The 24705-nt window shown below is 44.7% G+C and overlaps 2 protein-coding genes across 3 annotated transcripts in view; one reads left to right on the top strand and one right to left on the bottom strand.

Moving 5' to 3' along the window:
• The first annotated feature begins 234 nt into the window (after positions 1–234).
• Positions 235–18169, top strand: GNRH1 (gonadotropin releasing hormone 1). Of its 2 annotated transcripts, XM_068272322.1 has the most exons (5): positions 260–345; positions 6462–6532; positions 11934–12078; positions 16165–16245; positions 18069–18169. In XM_068272322.1, the coding sequence occupies exons 1-5, from the start codon at positions 343–345 to the stop codon at positions 18108–18110; spliced, it is 342 nt and encodes a 113-aa protein (XP_068128423.1). In that variant the 5' UTR covers positions 260–342; the 3' UTR covers positions 18111–18169. The 2 variants fall into 2 exon arrangements, with proteins under 2 accessions (XP_068128424.1, XP_068128423.1); XM_068272323.1 differs by lacking the exon at positions 6462–6532 and having other exon boundaries at positions 235–345.
• Positions 18170–18784: 615 nt separating this feature from the next.
• DOCK5 (dedicator of cytokinesis 5) overlaps positions 18785–24705 on the bottom strand; it is a 205088-nt gene continuing 199167 nt past the window's right edge. Inside the window, exons 51-52 of the mRNA XM_068274725.1 lie at positions 20133–20245; positions 18785–20043 (exon numbers count right to left, since the gene is read on the bottom strand). Of these exons, the coding sequence (XP_068130826.1) occupies positions 19948–20043; positions 20133–20245 (209 nt within the window). The 3' untranslated portion in view covers positions 18785–19947. The remainder of the gene's footprint in view (positions 20044–20132; positions 20246–24705) is intronic.

A 24705-nucleotide genomic window follows, 5' to 3' on the forward strand; every position in this document is an offset into this window, starting at 1 on the left:
CTGCACTTCCCTACACTTAGTTCCTGGAAAGACTAATATGAAAACAGCTGTCATTGGCTAGTAAGATGATTATAATTTACTGTGGTGAGTCCTGCACACACTAAACATTGCTGTTGCCCAAAATGGACTTGGCAGGTCTGCTTGGGCAGCAGTTTTGGAGCAATTATTGTACGGACATGTTCAGTTTGTCAGTTTTGCATCAGTTATCTATGTTTTACCTGACTGGACCAGAAATGTACTACTTTTATGTGTGAACAAACCCATAGAAAATGGATACAAAGCTGACAGGACTGGACATGCACACCTTTTTATGTGTGAACACAGCCATAGCAACACAGCACTATGGTACAGCAATGAGCATTACTAACTGTAATGCTTGTTAGTAGAATGTATTACTGTAGCAATGGTGGCACTAATAGTGTAACTTGCAATACACTCTGACAGTAGTAATGTTAATATTGCCATGCATATGCATTAGGCCCAAAGTGTGATGGGGTCAAGGCCAAATTTATAATTTTACCTCCCCTAGGCCAACTTTTTTTGTTGCCCTCCTCCCATGTGCAGCCCCTTCTTCCGTATGTAACAACCATCCCTCGTAGTTGCACAACAACTTCCTTACCATTCTGTTTACAGCCCCCTTTTACAATATGGCATCCAAGCCTAGCAGCCTGTTTCATTTACAGCTCCCTTAGGCAGAAGCTCCCCTCTCCCATGTGTTGCCCAATAAATGCAGGCTACCTATCCATTTGAACCTTCTATCATATGTAGCAACTCTCTATTATGTGTCCAGCTGCCTTTTTGGGCAGAAGTTGCCCTGGGCTGTAGCTTCTGCAGAAATAGTGCCCTGGTGTGGAGGTCTATTCAGTGTCTCTCTTCCAAAATTGCCTTAACCTCCCTGGCGGTATGATTATTTCCAATTTCTTTCTTTTTTTTACAAAAGCGCTGCAATTTTTTCACACGCTTCTAGACCCTAAAAATCATACCGCTTGATAGATTTGCGGCAGCCCTGCACATTCCAGACTTCCGATTGATCCAACTTGGGATTACTGCTCTGAGCTGTGGGTTTCCGTCCCGAGCTTGACTTGGGGTTACAGCAAAGGAGGTTAAAAGCATTAAATCAATACAGTAAAGTCCCAGTTATTTGGAATTCAACTAACCAGCAGTCTCAACCAACTACCACAAATCGCTGGCAATACTCAGTGGTGAAGGTCAACTTTGTAGGCTGTTTGTGGATAGTGATGTCGTGAACCTCCGATTTTCGGTTCGCGGAAAGTTTGGTTCGCGAACTGCAATAGACTTCAATGGGGAGGCGAACTTCAAAATTTACAAAAATTTCTACTGGCTAAAAAAAGATAGAAAACATGTTTCAAGGGTTCTAATACCTGGAGCTCCCTCCACCCTCCTACCGGAGGGAGGCGGGTCTCATCTGCCAGGGAATTCCAGTATTTCAAAAGCCAGCTTACATACTGTGGCTGGGGATTGAACCCAGGTCTCAGTGTATGGTAGGTAACTAACATATCCATTATACCACCAACACTTCTAGCTGAAGCTAGCCTAGCATGTACAATTTATGCTCAATCCAAAAGAAAAATTAGACAAGACAACATATGTATCGTGCTTTTCTCCTGGCGGACTCAAAGCGCCAGAGCTGCAGCCACTAGGGCACACTCTATAGGCAGTAGCAGTGTTAGGAAGACTTGCCTAAGGTCTCCTATTGAATAGGTACTGGCTTACTGAGCAGACAGAGCCGAGATTCGAACCCTGGTCTTCTGTGTCAGAGGCAGAGCCCTTAACCATTACACCATCCAGCCACTGCTTAACCACCCTGGCGTTCTGATTAAATCGCCAGGGTGGCTGTGGGAGGGTTTTTTTTAAATAAAAAAAAAACTATTTCATGCAGCCAACTGAAAGTTGGCTGCATGAAAGCCCACTAGAGGGCGCTCCGGAGGCGATCTTCCGATCGCCTCCGGCGCCCAGAATAAACAAGGAAGGCCGCAATGAGCGGCCTTCCTTGTTTTGCTTATATCGTCGCCATAGCGACGAGCGGAGTGACGTCATCGACGTCCTGACGTCAGCCGCCTCCGATCCAGCCCTTAGCGCTGGCCGGAACTTTTTGTTCCGGCTGCGCAGGGCTCAGGCGGCTAGGGGGGCCCTCTTTCGCCGCTGCTCGCGGCGAATCGCCGCAGAGCGGCGGCGATCAGGCAGCACACGCGGCTGGCAAAGTGCCGGCTGCGTGTGCTGCTTTTTATTTGACAAAAATCGGCCCAGCAGGGCCTGAGCGGCAGCCTCTGGCGGTGTTGGACGAGCTGAGCTCGTCCAGACCGCTCAGCAGGTTAAGGAGATGTAGCCAGGCATGGCCTTGCCACCACCAACACTACATGCTGAAGCCAGCCTAGCATGTACCATTTATGCTCAATCCATTTATGCACAAAAATACAACTCCGCGAAAAGGGGTGACCATCCCTACTAGAGAGAGATGAATCTACCTGGCTATTTGGGGTTCTCTTTGGACAACTGTTGAACACGAAAGGCAAGGCCATGCTACATATCCTTAAAGGACTTACGAGGCCAATACTTCAGAAAAAAAATTAAGAAAGTTATCCACCTGTGTCAGCTTGTCAGGCACGGAGGACGCCGTCCGCGCCCTCTGTGCCGTTCCGCCGGGTCCCCGCCGCTCCATAGCCCCCCGAACGGTCCCCGACCGCGCGGCCCGGGTCGGGCTCTCCAGCCTGTACTAAGATGGCGGCCGGAGCTGGCCGCGGCTGCGCAGTACGCATAGCCGTGGGTGCGGCTGCGCAGCTCTAAGGCCAACCCCCCGATCCATGCTACTGTTACGTGGATCGGGGGGTTGGCCTTAGAGCTGCGCAGCCGCACTCGCGGCTATGCGTACTGCGCAGCCGCGGCCAGCTCCGGCCGCCATCTTAGTACAGGCTGGAGAGCCCGACCCGGGCCGCGCGGTCGGGGACCGTTCGGGGGGCTATGAAGCGGCGGGGACCCGGCGGAACGGCACGGAGGGCGCGGACGGCGTCCTCCGTGCCTGACAAGCTGACACAGGTGGATAACTTTTTTTTATTTTTTTTCTGAAGTATTGGCCTCGTAAGTCCTTTAAGCAGTGGCTGGATGGTGCTACATATCCTTAAGCAGTGGCTGGATGGTGTAATGGTTAAGGGCTCTGTCTCTGACACAGGAGACCAGGGTTCGATTCTCGGCTCTGTCTGTTCTGCTCTGCCAGCACCTATTCAGTAGGAGACCTTAGGCAAGTCTTCCTAACACTGCTACTGCCTATAGAGTGTGCCCTAGTGGCTGCAGCTCTGGTGCTTTGAGTCTGCCAGGAGAAAAGTGTGATATAAATGTTTTGTCTTGTCTTGTCTAATTTTTCTCGTGGATTGAGTTTGGAGCTTGGACTTTGGACTAGTTTTGGCTAGTAGTGTTGGTGGTATAATGGATATGTTAGTCACCTACCATGCACTGAGACCTGGGTTCAATTCCCAGCCACGGTATGTAAGCTGGCTTTTGAAATCATGTAATTCCCTGGCAGATGAGGCCCTCCTCCCTCCGGTAGGAGACAATAGGTAGAAGGGTGGAGGGAAGCAGCTGTCCCTTAAAGAGACACTGAAGCAAAATAAAATATGATATAATGAATTGGTTGTCTACTATGAATAATTACTAGAAGTTTAGCAGCAAAGAAAATATTCTCATATTTTTATTTTCAGGTGTATAGTGTTTTTTTCTAACATTGCATCATTCTATAATATGTGCAGATTACACAACACTCATCATTCAAAATTATTCTTTCAGAGCAGTCTGAACTAATGACCTCTCCTCTGGCAGAGAAAAAGTAAACAGTTCAATAACACTTGAGATAATAAAAGTCAGATAACAGCCCTCTCCACGACTTTGAAAGTCGTAGAGCTTAATTGCTTTTTTGCATAGAGATAATTGGAGTTTCTTAACTCTTCCTTTACTGGAAACAATTAGACTGATGTATTTGATCTTAATGTTTTATTTCTTAGCTGTACTACACATACAAATCATAATATCATAATTTTTTTTCCGCTTCAGTGTCTCTTTAACTAATTAGTGTAGGCAGGCAAGTGAGTCAAATGGCATAAGGACCTTGCTTGGAGGAGGAGGGCGGGCCTTAAGCAGTGTGTTTGGCAATAATGTGCCTGCTGACTGTGATGTAGAGGGTCAAAGTTTTGCTCAATAGAGCATTATGGGGCGAATCGAACTTCCGCAAAAGTTCGCCTGCTGCAGGCGAACGCGAACCACCAAAGTTCGCCTGGAACCGTTTGCCGGCTAACAGTTTGCTACATCTCTATTTGTGGACTGTGCTTAAAGTGAACCAGAGACGAAGCACCCTTGTGTATTTTACCATAGAAATCAGTGGGAACATTAGAGAAAACATTTACCATGCTCTCTGTTCCATCCTCACTGCTAAAAGTGTCTGTTATCTAGCTGAGATAAGAATCCCGGACTGAGCATTGAGTCTGGCTTTGCTATAATGACTCAGCTATAATGATTCCTGAGCAAAGCCAGCAGGGGGCAGGCTTGGACTTGAAGACAGCAAAGAACACAGTCTCAGCTATAATTATTCTGTAGCAAAGCCAGACCGACTGCTTAGTCGGGATTCTTATCTTAGAGGTGATAACAGGCAAATTAAACAGAGAACAATGTAAGGGCTGGTTCAGACGGGCGTTTTTGTGGCGTTTAACGCAGCGTTTCAAACGCAGCGTTTTTTGGGATCTACTGCCATCCCATGCAAGTGAATGGGAGCGTTTAGAGCTGGCTTTTGCAGGCTTTCATGAAAGCCTGGCAGTAGATCCCAGCGTTGCGTCTAGTCTCAAAAGCAACATGCTGCTTTCAGAGGCAGTAAACGCGAGGAAACAATAGCAGAGACCAGAACTGCTAGCCTTGAACGCTTTTCAAAAGCTTTCAAAAGCTAGCTTTTAAACACTGGCGTTTAAACGCTGGCGTTTGAACGCAATGCCAAGCAAAAGCTCAGCAGACGCCCGTGTGAACCAGCCCTAACAAAGAGCAGATTAGGTGTTTACTGTCATGTTCCCACTAATTTATAAGGTAAAATACATGAGGTTGCTTCATCTCTGGTTCTCTTTAAAGACTGGGTTCCACAGTTCACCCAAGGTTAATATATTTTTAATTACTGTATTTTAACATTTAAGATGGTGTTCATGGTGTGTATATAGAGTGGGGTAAAAGTGTGCATGTAATTAAAGGAAACCAGAGATGTTGGCAATAAGATTTGATACTTACCCGGGGCTCCCTCCAGCTCCACGAGTAGGGCTGCTCAAATCCAGATCCGGGAGACACCTGGATAGTTGCTATCCGGATATCTCCCAGTAAACCTGTGCGGGGGGAGTCAAGCTTACCTGTCTGAAGTCTTCATCCGTCCCTGGCGCCTCCCATGATGCGTTCCACGTGGCGGTCACGTGACTACAAACACTTCCTCCTTCCGGGTTGAAGGAGGAAGTGTTTGTAGTCACGTGATGCGTGTGGACTGCATCGTGGGAGGCGCCAGGTATGGATGAAGAAGGCGTCAGACAGGTAAGCTTGACCCCCCCCACCCCCGCGTTTACTGGGAGATATTCAGATAGCAACTATCCGGGTATCTCCCAGGACCGGATTTGAGCAGCCCTATCAACGAGCACTGATGCATCCCTTGCCGTCCTCCCGAGTGCATCCGGTCAGCCGCTATCACTCCCGGTAATCTGGCTCATTTGCACCAGTCGGCTTTTCTGCACATGCAGAAGAGTCGAAATCTTTTAATGCTGATATCTCTGATACACCTTAAGGCACTGGGAAATTTGGGAGCAGGGTAAAAATGAAAATTGGCTCAACCTGCTTCTGCAAGCAGGTGGCTTAATTACTATTCCACCTCCAGGCCCCTGTGGACTCCGGGATATGCTGTTTTCATTGTAATTTGGGCTCCATCTTTTGACTATGCCCGAATTACTGACGTAGCGCTGTTATTAGCAGCAATTCACATTATGGCCTTTGGTGGTGCCAGTTGCACCCAAACTTCCAGTTCCTTTTTTCCCCCTGATTCAGGGTAATGTGTACTGTATTCGCGAGGCCTATTTTTAGCATGGGAGTCCCAAGCAAACAGAAAGCCCACTTATCCGGCGTCAGATGTTCCCTGTTGGTGCCGGATAACCAAGACTCTATTTTACACCTATGTACCTTTGTTGTTGAGAGCTTCTTTTAAAGCTTTTTGTGAAGTAAGCATGTTTAATAATGCAGTATGTACAAAGTTTCTCTGACAGTCATGTATAAATGTAGTGTAGCTAAAACGGCACAGCAGGATAAATAAAGCGTCCATTTGCGGCAATGTTCCTGCTGGTGCTGCGATAATCCGGCTTAAGCAGCAGGGACCTTAGTATTGCTCTGTCACTGGGACCGCCTCCAATGTAACACAAGTGTCTGTGCTGATGTATAAATAGGGAATAGGGGAAGAAGAATTCTGCAGCCAGCCACACCTGACAGAAGAGCAGCTCTATCAACACACGGGCAGGTAAATTAATCTTGCAGCATCTCACTGATGGCTGAAAAATGAATATATGTATTTAGCATTGGATTAGCAAGAGGGGATGCAGTTTCTGATTGCTGGGAATGAGCAGGAGCAGTTTAGCAACATTTGGAACTGTCCTGGTGTAATGACAACTTGAGCTACCCTAACTCATCAACAAGCACCAGCTCTCAGACAGGCAAAATCTCTAACCTTACCCCCTCTGACAATTGTCACTAAACTATCTTTCCATTGCCTTATACACAATACTATTCGTTTCCGTTGCATAATACTAAACCCATCACTCTGACGCCTGTCACCAACCTATTCCTTTCCAATGCCTTATACTATCCCCCCCCCTCTGATGCCTGCCACTAAGGCCCCATTCACACTTGCGGTTCGAGTCTGCAGGGATCCGGGGGCCACAAAGAGACCGTACGGGTCTCTGCGGTGGACACAAGTTGCCACCAGTTGCGGATCCGGAATGTATCAGTTCCGGCTACAATAAAGTAGCCGGAACTAGATACATTGCAGTGCCAGAAAGGCACCGCAAGCATGGGGGATACCGGCGTGTAGTCCGGGCCCCCCAAGTGGCATAGGACCGGTGCTGGAAGCATCCGGTCCTATTGCCAGTGTGATGAGAAACATCAGTTTCTCATTGCACAGCATGGCCGCATGTTTGGGTCAGGATCCGGTCCGCAGCCGCACGGGGACAGACTGAAAAATAAAGCGTGTTGGAAAAAAAAAAAAGCCAGATCGTCCCGGAGCTGCGTTCCCGGATCGGATCCGGACGGTCGCACGAGTGTGAATGGATACATTGATTAACAATGCATCCATTCACCATCCGCTGTGTACGGAGCGGTCCAGGTCCGGGGAAGCCAGACCTGGAACACTAATGTGAACCAGGCCTTACCTATCCCTTTCCAATGCCTAATACTAACCCCACCCCCTGACACTAACCTATCCCTTTCCACTGCATAATTCTACCAACACCAACCTATCCCTTTCCAATGCCTAATACTAACCTTCCCTCCCTGACGCCTGACCTATCTTTCCAATGCCTAATATAGTAGAATCTTGTTATAGTAAACTTCTTGCTATGGTAAACTCGTGTACGAGAGAAATCACCATCGGGAGACTTGGGTGCAAGATACAGCTGATATATGGCTTATCCTGCTGCTGCACAAGCCCCAGCGTTGTTAATTACTATTCCCCCTCCAGGTCCAGGATGGTGGGGAATGATGTAATTCGGCTTCCAGCTATTGCTAGCGGCCAAATTACAGTGTTTTAAAAGTAACTTAAGCTCCTTCTTCTAACAGCGCCGAAGTTACTCACTCTGCACTGCTATAGCTGTAATTCCAGTTATGGTCTATGGTGGTGTCAACTCTGCACAAATCTCCTGCGCTGGATTCCTAGTGTTTGGGTTAACTCAGTCCTCAGGCCCCTGCAAATGAGTCTGTATAAATACACAATGTAAATCCAATTCTAATATAGTAAAAGTAAACTTTTGATACAATAAACTACTTTTCCTGGTCCCTTGAAGTTTACTGTAAAGGGATTCTACTCTACTAACCTCCCTTTCTCTGATGCAAAACACTATCACATCCCACTCTTGGACACCTAATACTCAGCTGCACCCCGGCCTAATGTTTAAAATTAACATACACCTCTCCGACTCCCTAATTCTAAACATCCCTCAGTTTGTGTCACATATCGGACTGTATGTGATGCGCGGTATCACATATTGAATGGCAGAATTGTCATTGCACCAGAGCAGAGGGAGATCCAGGCTGCGGCAAAGAGGGTTGACTTATCTGTGTTGCTGCCTTCAGCTGCTAGCTGCACTCCATCACCCCTACACTTCCACCTCCACAACCAGCAGTTCAGCTGTGAAGGTGGAAGTGTTGGGAAGATTGGAAAGTAGCACGCAGCACAGAGGAGAGACATCTCTCTGCCACAGTCCAGGCTCCTGTACATGGTAGGATACGTTTACACGTCTCAAAACTGGTCTCACTAAGCTTAGTGACTGCACTTAAGCTACATACATACTTAGGCCACATACAGACATCAGACTATAGTCTGTGGAAAATGAAAGATCACAGACCAATCTTACCCCCTTCCATGTAGTATAAGAGCCATACTCTACACAGTCTATTCTATGGAGCTGAACTCCACATCAGAAAAAAATCTTTGCAAGATGCTGCACACACGGATCTGTACAGACACAAAAGATCAGTATCTGCAAAAGATCTGTTCCTGCCAAAAATCCATTCCTGCAAATTGCAATTATAGTCTATGAGATCTGCAGATCATCATACACACATTATTTAACTGACATTCATCTGCAGATCAGATCCACCAGGATGGATTTTCAGATCTGCAGATGAATGCCAGTTAAATCATGTGTGTATGATGATCTGCAGATCTCATAGACTATCATTGCAATTTGCAGGAATGGATTTTTGGCAGGGACAGATCTTTTGCAGATACTGATCTTTTGTGTCTGTACAGCATCTGTGTGTGCAGCATCTTGCAAAGATTTTTTTCTGATGTGGAGTTCAGCTCCATAGAATAGACTGTGTAGAGTATGGCTCTTATACTACAGGAAGGGTGGTAAGATTGGTCTGTGATCTTTCATTTTCCAAAGACTATGGTCTGATGTCTGCATATGGCCTTAAGATAAGTCTTTGGAAAAGGCAAGATCACAGACTAATTTTACCCCATTCCATGTAGTATGAGAGCCATACTCTACAGTCTATTCTATTGAGCTGAACTCCCTATCAGATAAAAATCTGTGCAAGATGCTGCACACAAAGATGCTGTACACATTCAACAGATCTGTATCTGCAAAAGATCCGTTCCTGCAAAATGCATTCATAGTCTATGATATCTGCAGATCAACATACACACCTTGTTTAACAGACATTCATCTGCAGATCAGGTCCACCAGGATGGATCTTTAAATCTGCAGATGACTGTCAGATATGCAGATTAATATCTGTTAAACAAGGTGTGTATGAGGATCTGCAGATATAGAGTATGAATGTATTTTGCAGGAATGGATCTTTTGCAGGAACAGATCTTTTGCAGATACTGATCTGTTGAATGTGTACAGCATCTTGCAAAGGTTTTTATCTGATGGGAAGATCAGCTCAATAGAGTAGACTGTGTAGGTATGGCTCTCATACTACATGGAATGGGGTAAAATTGGTCTGTGATCTTGCCTTTTCCAAAGATTTATCTCAAGTGTGTATGTAGCCTAAAGGTGCATACACACATCAGACTATAGTCTTTAGAAAATTAAAGATCACAGATCAATCTTACCACCCTTCATATAGTATGACAGCCATACTCTACACAGTCTTTTCTATGGAGCTGAACTCCACATCAGAAAAAAATCTTTGCAAGATGCTGCACACACAGATGCTGTACAGACACAAAAGATCAGTATCTGCAAAAGATCCGTTCCTGCAAAATGCATTCATAGTCTATGAGATCTGCAGATCCTCATACACACCTTGTTTAACAGACATTCATCTGCAGATCAGATCCACCAGGATGGATTTTCAGATCTGCAGATTATTGTCTGATCTGCAGATGAATGTCAGTTAAACAAGGTGTGTATGATGATCTGCAGATCTCTCAGACTATGAATGCATTTTGCAGGAACAGATCTTTTGCAGATACTGATCTTTTGTGTCTGTACAGCATCTGTGTGTGCAGCATCTTGCAAAGATTTTTTTCTGATGTGCAGTTCAGCTCCATAGAATAGACTGTGTAGGTATGGCTCCTATACTACATGAAGGGTGGTAAGATTGGTCTGTGATCTTTCATTTCCAAAGACTATAGTCTGATGTGTGTATGAGCCTTACACCTCTGGATCTGAAGGGCCCACATGGGAGTATTCTCCAGTCACTACATTAGCTCTTTATTGGTGATGTGATAGTAATGATTACCTGCATGTGTGCTTTGAATAGTGGTAGGTATTTTGCAAAGCCTGTTTCCACTAGCCGCAGTGTGATGCAATCATTGTAGCGCATGCAAACTGAAACAAATGCAAGTCAATGGAGTAGTTTCCATTGACACAAATTTACAGTGCAATGCAGGAGAATTATGGAGAGCATACTGCAGATTTCTACAATGCGCATCCAATTCTCATAGCGCTAGTACACAGCCGCATCTAGCCAGCAATATGCCTAGAAGTCGGAGCAGTGCTTTTCAGCGCTGCTAGATTTGGGCGCAGCCAGCGTTGCCATAGACTGTAATGGGAATCAGTCTACAGCAGCGCTCAGTGAGTAACGTCAGAGCCGTCAGAAGACGGAGCTGAAGTTACTTAAAAAAAACACAATAATTTGGCTTCCAGCAATCGCTGGAAGCTGAATTATTTCATTCCCCCACTATCCATGGCGGCCTGGAGGGGGAATAGTAATTAAAACGGCCCCGGCTTGTGCAGAAGCAGAATCAGCTATATACCACTGAATCCTACCGGCGCCGATTTCAAATGTACTCAGCAATATGCCTAGAAGTTACCCACATCTGGATGCGATGATTGCATTGCACCGCAGCATGTGGCTAGTGGGATTGGGCCCTTACTTTCCCTCTACTCACAAAGTGTTGTACCATATTTTCTAGTTGGGCTCAGTGGACTGATGTATTTTTTTTTTTTTTTAACCAAGCTAAGGCCTCTTTTCCCACAGACAGTTGAACTGTGTGCTCAGCAAGCAGTTGTGAGAGTAGGAGAGGCATTTCACTACCTATCAACAGTCTGTGGAAAGGAGGCCTTACAGTGGCTGTCTTTGTAAAACCAATCTTGGTGATTTGTATCATGTGATCATTTGACATAGACTGAAGGGAGGAGATACATAGTTTAAAATTTGCATTGGGGCCTAATGGCGCTGTAGCTACGGTGAAAAGGCTTATCCAAATTTTTGTGGCTATATGGAACCAATCATCTAATTATTTGAGGTGTTTTTGTTAATCCAGCGGGCTTGTCTGTGAGTTGGGGGAACGCTCATTCAGGTGAGGTCAATAACCAGAGCATTCCTTCCCTAGAACTGTTAGGAAGAGAGGGACACTGCATATTGAAGGTTTACTTTTACAGTGAGGGAAGTAAGGCAGCATAGTATAGAAACATTTCATCTGTTATTGTGGGTATACTTACATGAGCACAAAGCTATGTCTGAAGCCATATTTTTCATAACTGCTCCCAACAACCCCTACCTTTCTCTGGTGGTCTCCTGCCTCCGCAATTAAGCCAGCCTGCAAGTATTTAGACCCACAACCTCACCCAAACATGCACTCTTCCTAAATTTCACACACCAGGAGCAGAATAAGAAATTTACAGCATGTCTTTAGTGAAATGAAATCAAGATGCTGCATCTATAACATGACTTCTTCCTCCGTATAGTATGAGCCGTTGCAGGATAACAGGTGTGCTCTTGGTCATTGTCCTCCTGCTGTCTCCTCTTCTGACTCACGCTCAGCACTGGTCTTATGGACTACGGCCTGGCGGAAAACGGGAAGTTGAAAATCTACAAGAATCCTACGCAGAGGTAATGATTATAATGAGGCTCAGAGAATAATTCCACACCTATACACAATATGTGCCTGCAAAGGCTGCCAACCCCAGTGCCAGATTTCACAAGCAACTCAGCTCTGGTGGGGTAAATGCTTCAAAAAATAAAAAAAAAATAAACATCGAGGCCCCTTGCACACTACATGCAATACAATCTGATTTTTTGATTAAAAAAAACCTAACACCATGCAGTACTTTTTTAAAAATCGGAATAAAAAAAATAAAATCGTATAAAAAAAAAAATCGGAAGAGGTCCTATACTTCTCAGAGCTTCTTGTGATCTCAGGCAGAACACTAAGGACAACGTGATGCAAATTGTTAACACTTGCCAGCAAACGATAAAAATTGTAAGCAGCTTAGACCCGTTAAAGGAAACCTGAGGTGAGAGGGATATGGAGGCCGCCATATTTATTTCCTTTTAAACAATACCAGTTGCTTGCCTGGCAGTCTTCCTGCACCTGTCTCTAATATTTTTAGCCATAGAACCTGAACAAGCATGCAATAGATCAGGTACTCTGACTCGCCTAACTTAGTTTTTACTGAATTAGATATATGCTTCTTCCAGGGTTTTGACTCAAACTACTTCTGCCGAGTCAACAGGGCTGCCAGGCAACTGGCATCATTTACAAAGAAATAAATATGGCAGCCTCCATATCCCTCTCACCTCCAGTTCCCTTTAACTACTTACTGCATCTTGTGCAGTGTATTCATGGCCCGGCAAAACTTCACTTGAAGTACCAGAGCCATGAATAAAAGTCTTCAGCTGCGGGCGGCCGCCATGCGCTCCCGTCACCGCCCGTATGTGAATCAGAAATAATGATTAAAGGACATCTTGTGACCAAATAGTAAATTACACCAAAATCCACTTTTATTTAATCAAAATCCCAACACGGACTTTTATAATTAAACTATTTCCCTCCCATAGTACCTAAACTTTTTTTATAGGAAAAAAAAATTACATACAAATAAATAAGTAGTTATCTTAGGAACTGAACTTTAATATTTATGTCAAAAGGGTACATTACTGTTAATTTTAAAAGCGGAATATAACCCTGCATTTCAACTTTGCTCTAAAACATTATTTACAGTATATTATATGCAACCAGCATTTTTTTTATTACTAGACCAGCATTGGAAGGGTTACACAGAGTTTTTAAGTTCCTGGAGAGAACTGCAGATGCATCCGAAGCTTACATAGATACATTTTGTTTACATAAATGTATCTAAGTGTGGAATGTGACTCACTCTCTCTGACTGAGAAGGAGCTGGAGGACAGCCAAAGAGTGTGTAACATTTCTCACTTGTTACATTCTATTTAGTTAAATGTATCTATCTGAACTTCTGCATATCTCTCCACTGAACTTTAAACCTCTGTGTTTAACCCTTTCAATGCTGGTCTAGTAAAAAAATGCTGGTTGCATATAATATGCTGTAAATAATGTTTTAGAGCAAAGTTGAAATGCAGGGTTATATTCCGCATTAATTTACGGGCTTGTGATTAGTGATGAATGCAAAAAAAATGCACCTTTATTTCCAAATCAAATATTGGTGCCATACATTGTACTAGGGAAATTCTTTAAACTTTGCAATAACCGGGGCAAATAAAGTGTGGCTTTTATCCACAGTAGTACATTTTATTTTAACACTACAATGGCCAAAAAATTAGAAATGATTTTTTTTTTCAATAGTTTTCTTATTATTCCAATTAAAATGCATTTAGAATAAAATCATTCTTAGTATAATGTACCTCCCAAAGAAAGCCTAATTGGTGGCAAAAAATAAGATATAGATAGTTTTGTTGTGAATAGTAGTGATTAAGTTATTGGCGTAAGAATGGGAGGAGAGCTGACAGGTGAAAATTGATCTGGTCCTAAAGGGGTAAAAACTCCTCAGTGGTTTAGCTAATAAATGTTCCTTTACTTATTTTTACTTTCTGACCACCTCTCCTATAAGTAGTCATGTGATCCAAATAGACTAATCGCTCCAGGCACAAGTTTTCTAGTGTGTTAATCATATATAGCCTGGAGGGTGTGTGTGTGTGTGTGTGTGTGTGTGTGTGTGTGTGTGTGTGTGTGTGTGTGTGTGTGTGTGTGTGTGTGTGTGTGTGTGTGTGTGTGTGTGTGTGTGTGTGTGTGTGTGTGTGTGTGTGTGTGTGTGTGTGTGTGTGTGTGTGTGTGTGTGTGTGTGTGTGTGTGTGTGTGTGTGTGTGTCTTGCTCATCTCTACTAATCACTAGGGGTGATCAATGAGATGCAAATTCTTCCAACATTATGCACATTTGTATGCAAATGAATGCAGTTTGAAACTGGACCAATCAATTTAAACCTGGGTTTAAATTGATTGGTCCATTTTGAAGCTGCATATATTTGCATAAACTCAGAAGAATTTGCATATCTCTGATCATCCCTAGTAATCACTATGTTTGGCACATGTAATCTGGTCACGGCTGTCAGCGGAGCATCTTCCTAATCTTCTGGCTAATTGTCTCACATATCATGTATTGTTCAAGGGACAGAAGTAGAAATCTGGGACACAGGCATCAATAAAACCCAAGGCCTTTCACACCCCATAAAACCTAGGATTAAGGGGAAAAAAAAAGGATATCCGAGGCAAGTAATAAGATCTATCTTTACTTGACTAGCGCTTCTACCAGCCCCTAGAGATCACATGTGTCCCTCGCCGCAGCTCCGGTCTTCTCCCAGGTCCTGCTGGCCACCTCTGAAGTATCCCCGACTCCCAATGGGTTGGCACCTTCTGCACAGGCACACCCAAGTCACTGGGAGCATATTGCCCCTGTGCAGTATGCTCCCAACAACGAAGGCAAATTCCCGCGCATACGCAGAAGACTTCAGAGGCGGCCAGCAGGATCCTGGAGAATACCGGAGCTGCAAAGAATGACACACTTGGCCACACGTGATCTCTAAGGCAGTGATGGCTAACCTTGGCACTCCAGCTGTGACAAAACTACAAATCCCATCATGCCTCAGCATCCCTGAGTTATGCTTAGAGCTTTAGAGCTATCAGAGTATTGCAATGCCCCATGGGACTTGTAGTTTGACCACAGCTGGAGTGCCAAGGTTAGCCATCACTGCTCTAGGGGCTGGAAGAAGCGCTAGGTAAGTAAAGATAGATCCTATTACTCGCCTCAGATATACTTTAAGACACTAAGCTGAAATTCTGAGTGGTAATGCTGTTGGCCACAACGGAGAGATTCTATTTAATTTTGTTTAAGGAAAGAAGGGGGGGGGGGGGGGTGTGTACACAACTCAAGTGTACCCACTACTATTTAAAATAAATAACTGAATAAATAAAAAAAGATTACCGTATGTGTAAAATGCAAGTGAAGTATGGTCCAGAGTTAGTCATGAAGGAGATATGCCAGCAAGACTCACCTATTCATGCCCACCTGCTGCCTAATTCCCCCCCCCCTCCCCAATAAGTACCATAATGCGTTTCACTGAGCACCTATTGTGTCTCTACCCTCACCCTTTAGATTGTAAGCCTCTGGCAAGGCGCCCCTCCAACCCCCCACCCCCCCCCAGTGTTTCCAGCTTGATCATGCAACATCACTGTCAGACACCCCTTCTCACGGGCTAGAACAGGCATGGGCAAACTTGGCCCTCCAGCTGTTATGGAACTACAAGTCCCACAATGCATTGCAGGAGTCTGACAGCCACAGTCATGACTCAAAGGCAAATGCACTGTGGGACTTGTAGTTCCGTAACAGCTGGAGGGCCAAGTTTGGCCATGCCTGGGCTAGAATGAACTTGATCTATTGTTACCAAAAAAACCATTCAACCCCACCGCATGATCCTGTCCTGTGCTCTTTGTACGACCTACCTTGTATGTTAACCCCATTTATCTATTGCGCAGAAATATGCATTATGTTGGGGTTCTAAAAATTAATGATTAAGTACATGTAGTTAGTCAATAAAAGTATTATCTGAATCAAGGTAAAATGACTAAACTGAAATCTGATTGGCTGCTTCAGGTTGTTGTTCTTCAGTTTACCAGACATGTTTAAAAACCATGGAAGACGTTTCACTCTCATATCCCACCCACAGGTGCCTAATGAAGTGTCATTATTCACTGAGCCCCAGAAGCTTGAATGCTCCATTCCACAGGACAGGCTGAGAGGGGCTTTGGTAAGTGACATGCTTCAAGAATCTTACATTTGACCCTACATCTTGATACAAAACCAGGGCCAGCATCACTAGAAAATCCAGAGTAGCAAATGTAAAAGGCTACGAGCCCCCTGGTGTTGGACCAGAACACTCTGCCAGTGGGACGCAGATATCGCTGTAAAGGCCCATACACACACTCAACCAAACCTCCTGATTGTCGTCTAATGGATTACAATCAAGGCACGTACACATGCCGTATTGTTACAAACGATAGGTCCGTCAGTCAAAAACAGTCTTATCAGTCTGCCGGCAGCCTGTACTCGGGTACTACTGTCGGCAGGAGGGTCTGATGGACCCGCCGTTAGTAGCAATACTGCATGTGTACGTGCTTTCAAGCATGGGTAGGCATGGCAAATGGCTAGACGAGCGACTGATAGCAAGCGGTTTGCCTGATCCATCTGGCGGATCAACTCACACGACTGTTGGGCTGATATTGTGCAGTTGGCCACGTGTGTACAACGTCGCTTAAACAACGCACATGTTTTGAATGCGGCCATGTCGTGTAGTTTGTCGTTTCACTTGCACGCGCAGCATGTGAAATAGTTGGTCGTTCAGTTGGTTGGTGCATGGAAAATATAACTGTTTGTTGTGGTATTGGTCATTTCGTGGTGTTGGTCCTGCACTTTGATGAATGTGTATATGTACCTTAAGGCTTCTTGCACACAGGGACGTTACAGGCGCACGTTAGTGCAGCCTGTAACGCTCCCCCAACACACAGCAATGTAACACAAGTGGGCTGTTTACACTGCCCACGTTGCGTTACATTGTAACGCAGCGAAGTGCTGCATGCTGTGCGTTCTCCGCTGTTTGCACATGCGCAGTCATGTTGGAGAGGAGGGGAGAGAGGCCGGGCACATGGCTAATTAATATTCACTGCACTCAGTGACATGCAGTGTTTACTTCCTGGAGTGGCCGCTCTGTGCGGCGATTGGCCGGGTGGAACCACGTGATGCCGCATGCGTCTAAGAGTACGCATCACGGACGCCAGAGTGAGCTGCACAACCGGGCTCACTCCGACGTCCACACCAGAGAGCACCAGGTGTTGCGTTAGGGGCATGTTATGTGCCCTATAACGTCCCCTAAACGCAACGTCCTGGTGTATAACTAGCCTAAAGGAAACATCAGGGAAATTAATAAAAATGAGCTTTACTTACCTGGGGTTTCCTCCAGCTCCTGACAGCCGACATGTCCCTCGCCGCAGCTCCAGTGTCCGCCGATCCCCTCCGTTGAGGATGCCAACCTCACTAGGTTAGCATCCACTGTGCCTGCACGAGCGGCACTGTCTATCACGCTCATGTGGTCGGGACTGGGATCAGCAGACACTACCTTCTGTTTAAAGAAGGCAAATCACACCAAGCATAAATCATAAGCCGAGGTGTCGACATGCAGCGTGTCGCAGCTGGCTGTTTACCTTTCCATCTGTCACTCTTGGCGCTTCTCCTGCCTCCTCCATAGCGCCGCTGATTGGAGGCAAAGGACGCAGGCAGGGAGGGACCGGTGCTATAGAGGAGGCGGGGGAGTGCCGAGACAGACAGATGCAGAGATAAACAGCCGGCTGTGACACGCTGCGTGTCGACAGCTCGGCGTATGATTTATGGGGGCAGAGTAGAGCGTAGGGGGGGCTGTGGGGGGACCGGTATAGCAACAGAGGCTGGGCAGTATATGCAGACCCAGCCTCTGTGTGCAATTAGCGTTCTTAGAACCCACCTCGGGTTCTCTTTAAGGATCTGAATACTACAGAGGACAGAGAATGGATGTAACACACTGCATGTTTTACCTTACAGATGAACTGGCTAGAGGGAGATAATGGAAGAAAGAAGATCTGACATTGGCAATAGAGCAATTATAGCCCAAGGTTATTCAATAAAACCACATGCTGAAACAACACTGCTTCCTATCTTATTTACCTGTAAAGGTAGCCATGCATCAATCGATTTTGGGGGCAGATCGACCAAGAAACAGATCTCTCTCTGATCGAATCTGATCAGAGAGAGATCTGTTGGCTGCCATAAACCGCAGGGCTATTCCTGATCAATTTCAGCATGAAATCTATTCCGTAAATGTAATGGATAGTCCTCACCTGTTGCATGGTTTCCGACCCGAACAAAATGTACTGGATAACATATGCTAATGGCCACAGTGGTAGTCAATTGGAATGAACATTAGCTGTTCACATCATACATTTTCACAGGAAGTACTAGCATCCAATTTCACAGGAAGTAACATGATTCTTTGTAGCACACATCCTTGCAAGGGGAGAAAGACTCATCATTCTTCTGTCCTGTCAGTTCCTTTCTTGTCATTTAAATCCTGGGTGCTGCCAATCACAAACTGCAGCTGGGGCCCATGTGGCACTGCCACTGTTCGGGCCCCATACTGGTGTCCCTTCTGTGATGCCCCATTGGCGGCCCTGCCAGAGGGTGTCCCTCTTTGGTAAGGTAACAGTAACATTTTCAATTTTAAGGTTCCAAATAACATTCCAGAAACACACACACTCCCATTTTAAAGTAGATGTCAATGCACAACTTTATTTATTTTTAAGTGTTGGATATGGCTGGGAACTCCAGGTTGTGACAGCTGTCTGTGTCCCCGATGGAGAGTTTCCCTAAAGCTTGTCCCTGTGTCAGCACGAGGACAGAAGGTGAGGTCATGTCTGCTGACATTATATGGTTGTCTCCAGTTTCACCTCAATGTTCACTTTGAGCATCTGATAATGGGAGACCCCATAGGTCTATACATTAATTGTGGAAGAATGAAACACTTACCAAGTGCAGGACAAGTATGACGTTTTCATACATATATTAGTGACTGTAATTAATAGCTCTTTTATATAAAATAACTTGCATTTTAGATTTACTGGCCTCTTAAATGTACATTATTATAATTCCTTAGAAATGCATAGTCATATTGGAACTATGTACATGTGTGTAAACATCTCTTCTGGACTCCTTCTAAACTGTACAAAATTTACTTTAAAAAAACATTTATGAACAGTACTTTTTAAAAAAGGAGGCTTTCAGCTTGAAAACGTCCTCCAGTAGGGTAGTAGTGCCCAGCCGAATGTCTCCATCTAACTTAAGTGAGACAGAAGATAAGACCCCTCTGTCCTCACCTGAGGGGGGCACACCAGACCGTTAAAATGATGCTGGGCTTTATACCATCACTGAAGCAGTTTTCCCACCTTTATCACTAAAACCACAACCCCTTTTAAGCAGCAGCCTAAAAGCAAAAGGCATATTGAAATAAAGAGTGGTTCGTGTGGCATCCTTACAAATAAATCTGGTATTTCTATGTACAAAATGCCATTCAACTATTAACATTTAGACAAGTCATCTTGGGATCCAAAATAGAAAGATTTCTTAAAGACGTTACTTTCCATTCTGCAGTCAGCTTCTTTCTGGAATAGTCATTTACATTACTGCTTTAAGCAGTTGTATCTTCTACAGGCAGGAAATAAGATGGCTTGCTCCACATAGCTTCTGTCAGTGCTCCACAAGGCTATGTTCTTTTGGAGTGTGTCCATGCAGTCATAGTCTTTAAGCCTGGACCACTAATTTGGTCAGTCACTTTGAAATATCTAAAAATCTTGGCTGGATTACCAGTTTTAGACACAGAGGTGGGGTGGATTTCCAAGGTCCAACAAGTCCTCACACAGAAGATGTATCAAAGTCCTGGGTCATGAACTACACTAGATTTCCTAACTTTTGGAGGAGGGGTTGGTGGTTTTCCTTCATCACGTTTTGGTTGTAGGGGAGGAATCTGGTGGAGAAAGCCAAATTCATGATGTTGGAAGAGTAAAGACGCAAGTTAAAATTAAATCACATAATTTGGCCTGTTTAGTCACTTACCTCTGTGGATAGTCGCTGGCTTCCTTCAATGGACCTGCTTTTAGGGGGTGGAGGGGGAGGAGATCCCATAATCTGTGCCACCATATCACCATGTGTGGAAAGAGATGGGAAACCTGCAGAAATTAAAGAGGAGCTCCAGTAAAGATTTGAAGAAAACAAAAACCTGCAGAGAGAAGCTGTTTCAATGCTATGTAATACTAATAGCAGCCAAAGAAACCACGATTACCAACTAATTTGGGCGCCCCACTGCACTGATGATTTGGGTGCTGCCATAGACAGTAATGTTAATTACAGCTACAGCAGTGCTTACTGTATAATGTGAAGAGTACGTGTGGGGTAGTGAAAAGTTCCCCCAAATAGGTGCGATCAGGCCACTTGGTATCGCTCGGCTGCTCCCTGAAACTGTTCACTGTAAAGACAAGCAAGGAAGAAGGGGCGCTCTGAGACTCCCAGTGATTCAAAAGAAAGCTCTAATAGGAGAGGTTTCGCCTTGTTCTCCTATGGCCGGCACAGCGTACACAGCCCCGATAAGCATGCGTCCCTCTTAGCCAAGCCGGGAACCGGGCTCTTCGTTCCGGCGTGGCGGATGTGACGTCACTCCTCTCAGCACTCCCCACAAGTGTTACTATGGAGAGCGAGACGCCGCCAGTCACACGCACTGAAGCTGCGTGGTGGAATACGTCTATTTCTCCGCACGGGGGAAGGATAGAAATATAAAAAGCCGCTATGTACGCGGCTGTATATATACAGACCAAACTAAAAGGTCAAGAAAGTATAAACATTTATTAAAAGACAACACGTTTCGCAGAGGAACATCCTCTGCTTTATCAAGTCATTAATCACACTACATTATCCACAATTCAATATATAACAAACTGCAGCCAATCGGCTCTGTATGGGAGGAGGAACAATACCATATTCATCCTAAAAGAGATCCATTGCACGTACAGTAATGCCCCAGGTAGAAGGGCAGGGGACCAAGGGCATACACTGCACAGACACTACAAATAGAAGTACCCATTGTGTCAAAAGAAAGAAAACAAGAGGAGAAAAGTAAGAGGAAAACCAGCGACCTCATACCACATAAGATACCATCAGTGTATAAGATAGACATCAATCCAGGGAAAAAGATCCAAAAAGAGAGTCACTGTACACTGTATGTCCCCAGTTCGGCATTATAATTTATAAAGGATATATATTTCCCAAAAATTATATTTTCACATACAGCACCCATAGGCTGCATCAACACAGATGTGCACCATATAGTATAAATCAATGCAAATGCATACCTAAATAAACAAATTCATATGTCATCCCAAACGCTAGTTGCAAGCCCAAGTTAATATCCAGATCTAACTAGTGTACTATTGGCTGAAGGTGACTCATTTCTTCCAAGCATTTGTTCAAGCCCCCTGGTTCAAGCATCCCTAATTTCAAGATCCAATAGGGCTTGCGTCTACATAAGACGCGATATTTCTCAAACCTATTGGGATGATGTACCTGTTCTATAATGATAGCTCTCAATACCCCCAAATCCTTATTATGAGCCAAATTGAAATGGTTGGAAACGCCATGTTTGGGCTCCCCTTTTACTATATTAGACCGGTGTTTATTTAGTCTAGTTTGGAATTTCTGGGTAGTACGACCCACATAGGCCAATATACATGGACAGCTTAATAGGTATATCACATAAGAGCTTTGGCACGTCACATAACTTTTTATAGGGTATTCCATGGAAGTATTAACACGAAAGGTTAGGGCACCATTAATAATGGTTTTACAACAAAGGCAGCGTTTGGATTTACACGAGTAACACCCAGGTTTAACCGAAATCTTTTTATGTATGTTATCTCCTGGTGTATCTAGGGGAGACAATTTGCTGGGTGCTATATGACCCCTAATGGTCTTACCCCTCCTAAATACCACCCGGGGCTTTGGAGGAAGCGTTTGTTTAAGTACTTGGTCACTCAACAATACTGGCCAGTATTTGTCAAAAATCCTTTTACATTCTCCGGCTTGTTCGGAGTAGTTAATAACTATGGGTAGGCGGCTTGCAATGGAATTAGCAGTATCTAGACCTCTATTTCTCCCTTTTTTATCTGGGTGGCTGGACAATAAACAGTCCTGCTGTGAGAGAACAGATGCTCTCCCGAGAGCAGAACTGACCAATGGGGCAGGATAGTTTTTTTTCCAGGAATCTTGATTCTAGTATTCTCGATTGACAATGAAAATCCTCATTACTAGTACAGTTTTGGCGTAGCCGTTTAAACTGCCCAAATGGCACATTCTTCAGCCAGGGTTTATAATGGGCACTGCGGTAGTCCAAGTAACCATTTCTATCTGTCGGTTTGAAGTAATTCGTAGTGCTAATGTGGGCACTATCTGGGTCAACTCTGATTTCTAGGTCGAGAAAATGTACCTTCAAGCTATCCGTTTCCATAGTAAAGGACAGACCCAACTGGTTATCGTTAAGATAATTTACTTACTCCAGCAAGGTTCCCAATGAACCCTCCCACACACACAAAATATCGTCTATGAAACGGCGATGAAGGACGAGGTTCGACCGGTAGGAATTGGTATTGGACCATATTAGTTTTTTCTACAACCAGCCCATATAAAAGTTGGCGAAGGCCGGAGCGAACCTCGTCCCCATCGCCGTTCCCCGCAGCTGTACATAAAAAGAATCCAAAAAAGTAAAATAATTAGTTTGCAATATAAATTCAATAGAATTTAATAAAAACGGTTTCTGAGCATTTGGCATTAAAGGGTCACCTTCCAAATAGTGACCAATGGCTTTTAGACCCAAATCGTGAGGTATATTTGTATAGAGGGCACTCACATCCAGTGTTGCCCATCTATACAAATGGGTGGACCATTAGATATCTTTTAAAACCTGTAAAGTGTGGGTGGTATCCTTAAGATATGCAGGGAGCTGACAAAGAAATGTAAGGGCTCGTTTCCACTAGTGCGGCGTGCGTCTCGCAGACGCACGCCTACACTGAGCGGGTGGGCGGGATCGCAGGCGAATCCCATGAGCCGTGCATGGGATTCGCAGCCTCCGCCGCGAATTCTGCGGGGGGTTCCGGCCGAATCGCTCCCGCAAGCGATTCGGCCGCGGCGCCGCTATCCCCTATGGCAGAGTTTCCCCGCGCGATTCATGTGCGGGGAAACTCTGCGGAATCGCGGCGGAGACCGCGATAGTGGAAACGGGCCCTCAATGTCAGTCGATATAATGTGAGAGGCCACTTGTGATAGAATCTATCCCCGCGATTATGGGTCTCCCTGGAGTATTAGTAGTACACTTGTGGACTTTTGGGAGATGATAAAAAAAAAAGGGGGACCTTAGGGGCCTCAATGTTCGGATAATTATATTCGTCATTTTTCAAAATACCATCTGCAAAGGCCTGGCCGATTAGGTCCCTGTATCTTCTAAGGAATTCATCTGTAGGATCATATGTAAGCCTCTTATAATATGTACGGTCTTCCAGCAGTCTGAGGGCCTCACCTATATACAGTAGGTGTCTATCTTGAACCACTACCTCTCCCCCTTTGTCAGTTTCTCTAATCACTATGGTTTTATTATCCTTCAGTAATTTTATGGCCCTTCTTTCCATTTTGGTAAGGTTATGTTGCTGAACCTGCTTATTTTGTAACTTCAACAAATCATTAGTGACCAATTGGCAGAAGGTCTCTACCTGAGGTCCTTTATACTGTGTGGGGTTAAATTTAGACTTCCCCTTTAAGTCAGTGGTAATGGGTTTCATGAGGACTGACTCCACGAGGTCATCAGGCCCGGCGACCGCATCAGATTCCAGGTCCACCGCACCGACCACCTCTAAAGAGTCAGTCTCCATATTATTAGTGATTTTCTTATTATTTTTCTTTAGGGTAAAGTATCTTTGTAATGACAATTTTCGGATGTATGCATGTACATCTGTTAGCAATTGAAAAGTATTGGCCCTGTCGCTTGGACAAAATGACAGGCCTTTACTAAGGACTGTATAATGTGGGCGCCGGCAATAGCCGGAACTCAAATTATGAGAAGATCTGTGTAATTGCGGTGCTGGCAATAGCTGGGCCTCGAAATAAGTGGCCAAACGAACAAATTAGGTTGTCAGTAGGAGAATAGATTTATTTATACAGGCCTGACATTACCTAGAGCAGGGGAGCAGTTTTTTCAGCTTCTCCCAGCACCCAAAATTTGCACATGTCATTTTCATATGCAGAACTGCCAGTACCAGCAATATAGAAATCTTTTCCAACACTTCAGTAGGGGAATAGATGAATTGTCCACTTACATTGAGGTAATTACATGCTTAAAAACATTCCACCGTCATAGACTGTACTGCTGTCTGTCCTCCAAACACTAGAAATCCAGTGCAGGAGGTTTGGCGCCACCATAGACTAATAGGAATTACGGCTATCGCGGCACACACTGAGTAACTTCGGCGCTGTCAGGAGACGGAGCTGAAGTTACTTTTAAAACACTGTACTTTGGCTTCCAGCAATCACTGGAAGCCAAATTTACATATTTCCCTACCATCCACGTCGACCTGGAGGGGGAATAGTAATT

Source organism: Hyperolius riggenbachi, chromosome 3 (assembly GCF_040937935.1).
Source record: "Hyperolius riggenbachi isolate aHypRig1 chromosome 3, aHypRig1.pri, whole genome shotgun sequence".
NCBI classification, from domain to species: domain Eukaryota; kingdom Metazoa; phylum Chordata; class Amphibia; order Anura; family Hyperoliidae; genus Hyperolius; species Hyperolius riggenbachi.

Coding starts and splice junctions, on each gene's coding strand:
- GNRH1 (XM_068272322.1), top strand. Junction 6,533..11,933: donor CTCTATCAACACACGGGCAG/GTAAATTAATCT, acceptor TCCTCCGTATAG/TATGAGCCGTTGCAGGATAA. Junction 12,079..16,164: donor TACAAGAATCCTACGCAGAG/GTAATGATTATA, acceptor TCCCACCCACAG/GTGCCTAATGAAGTGTCATT.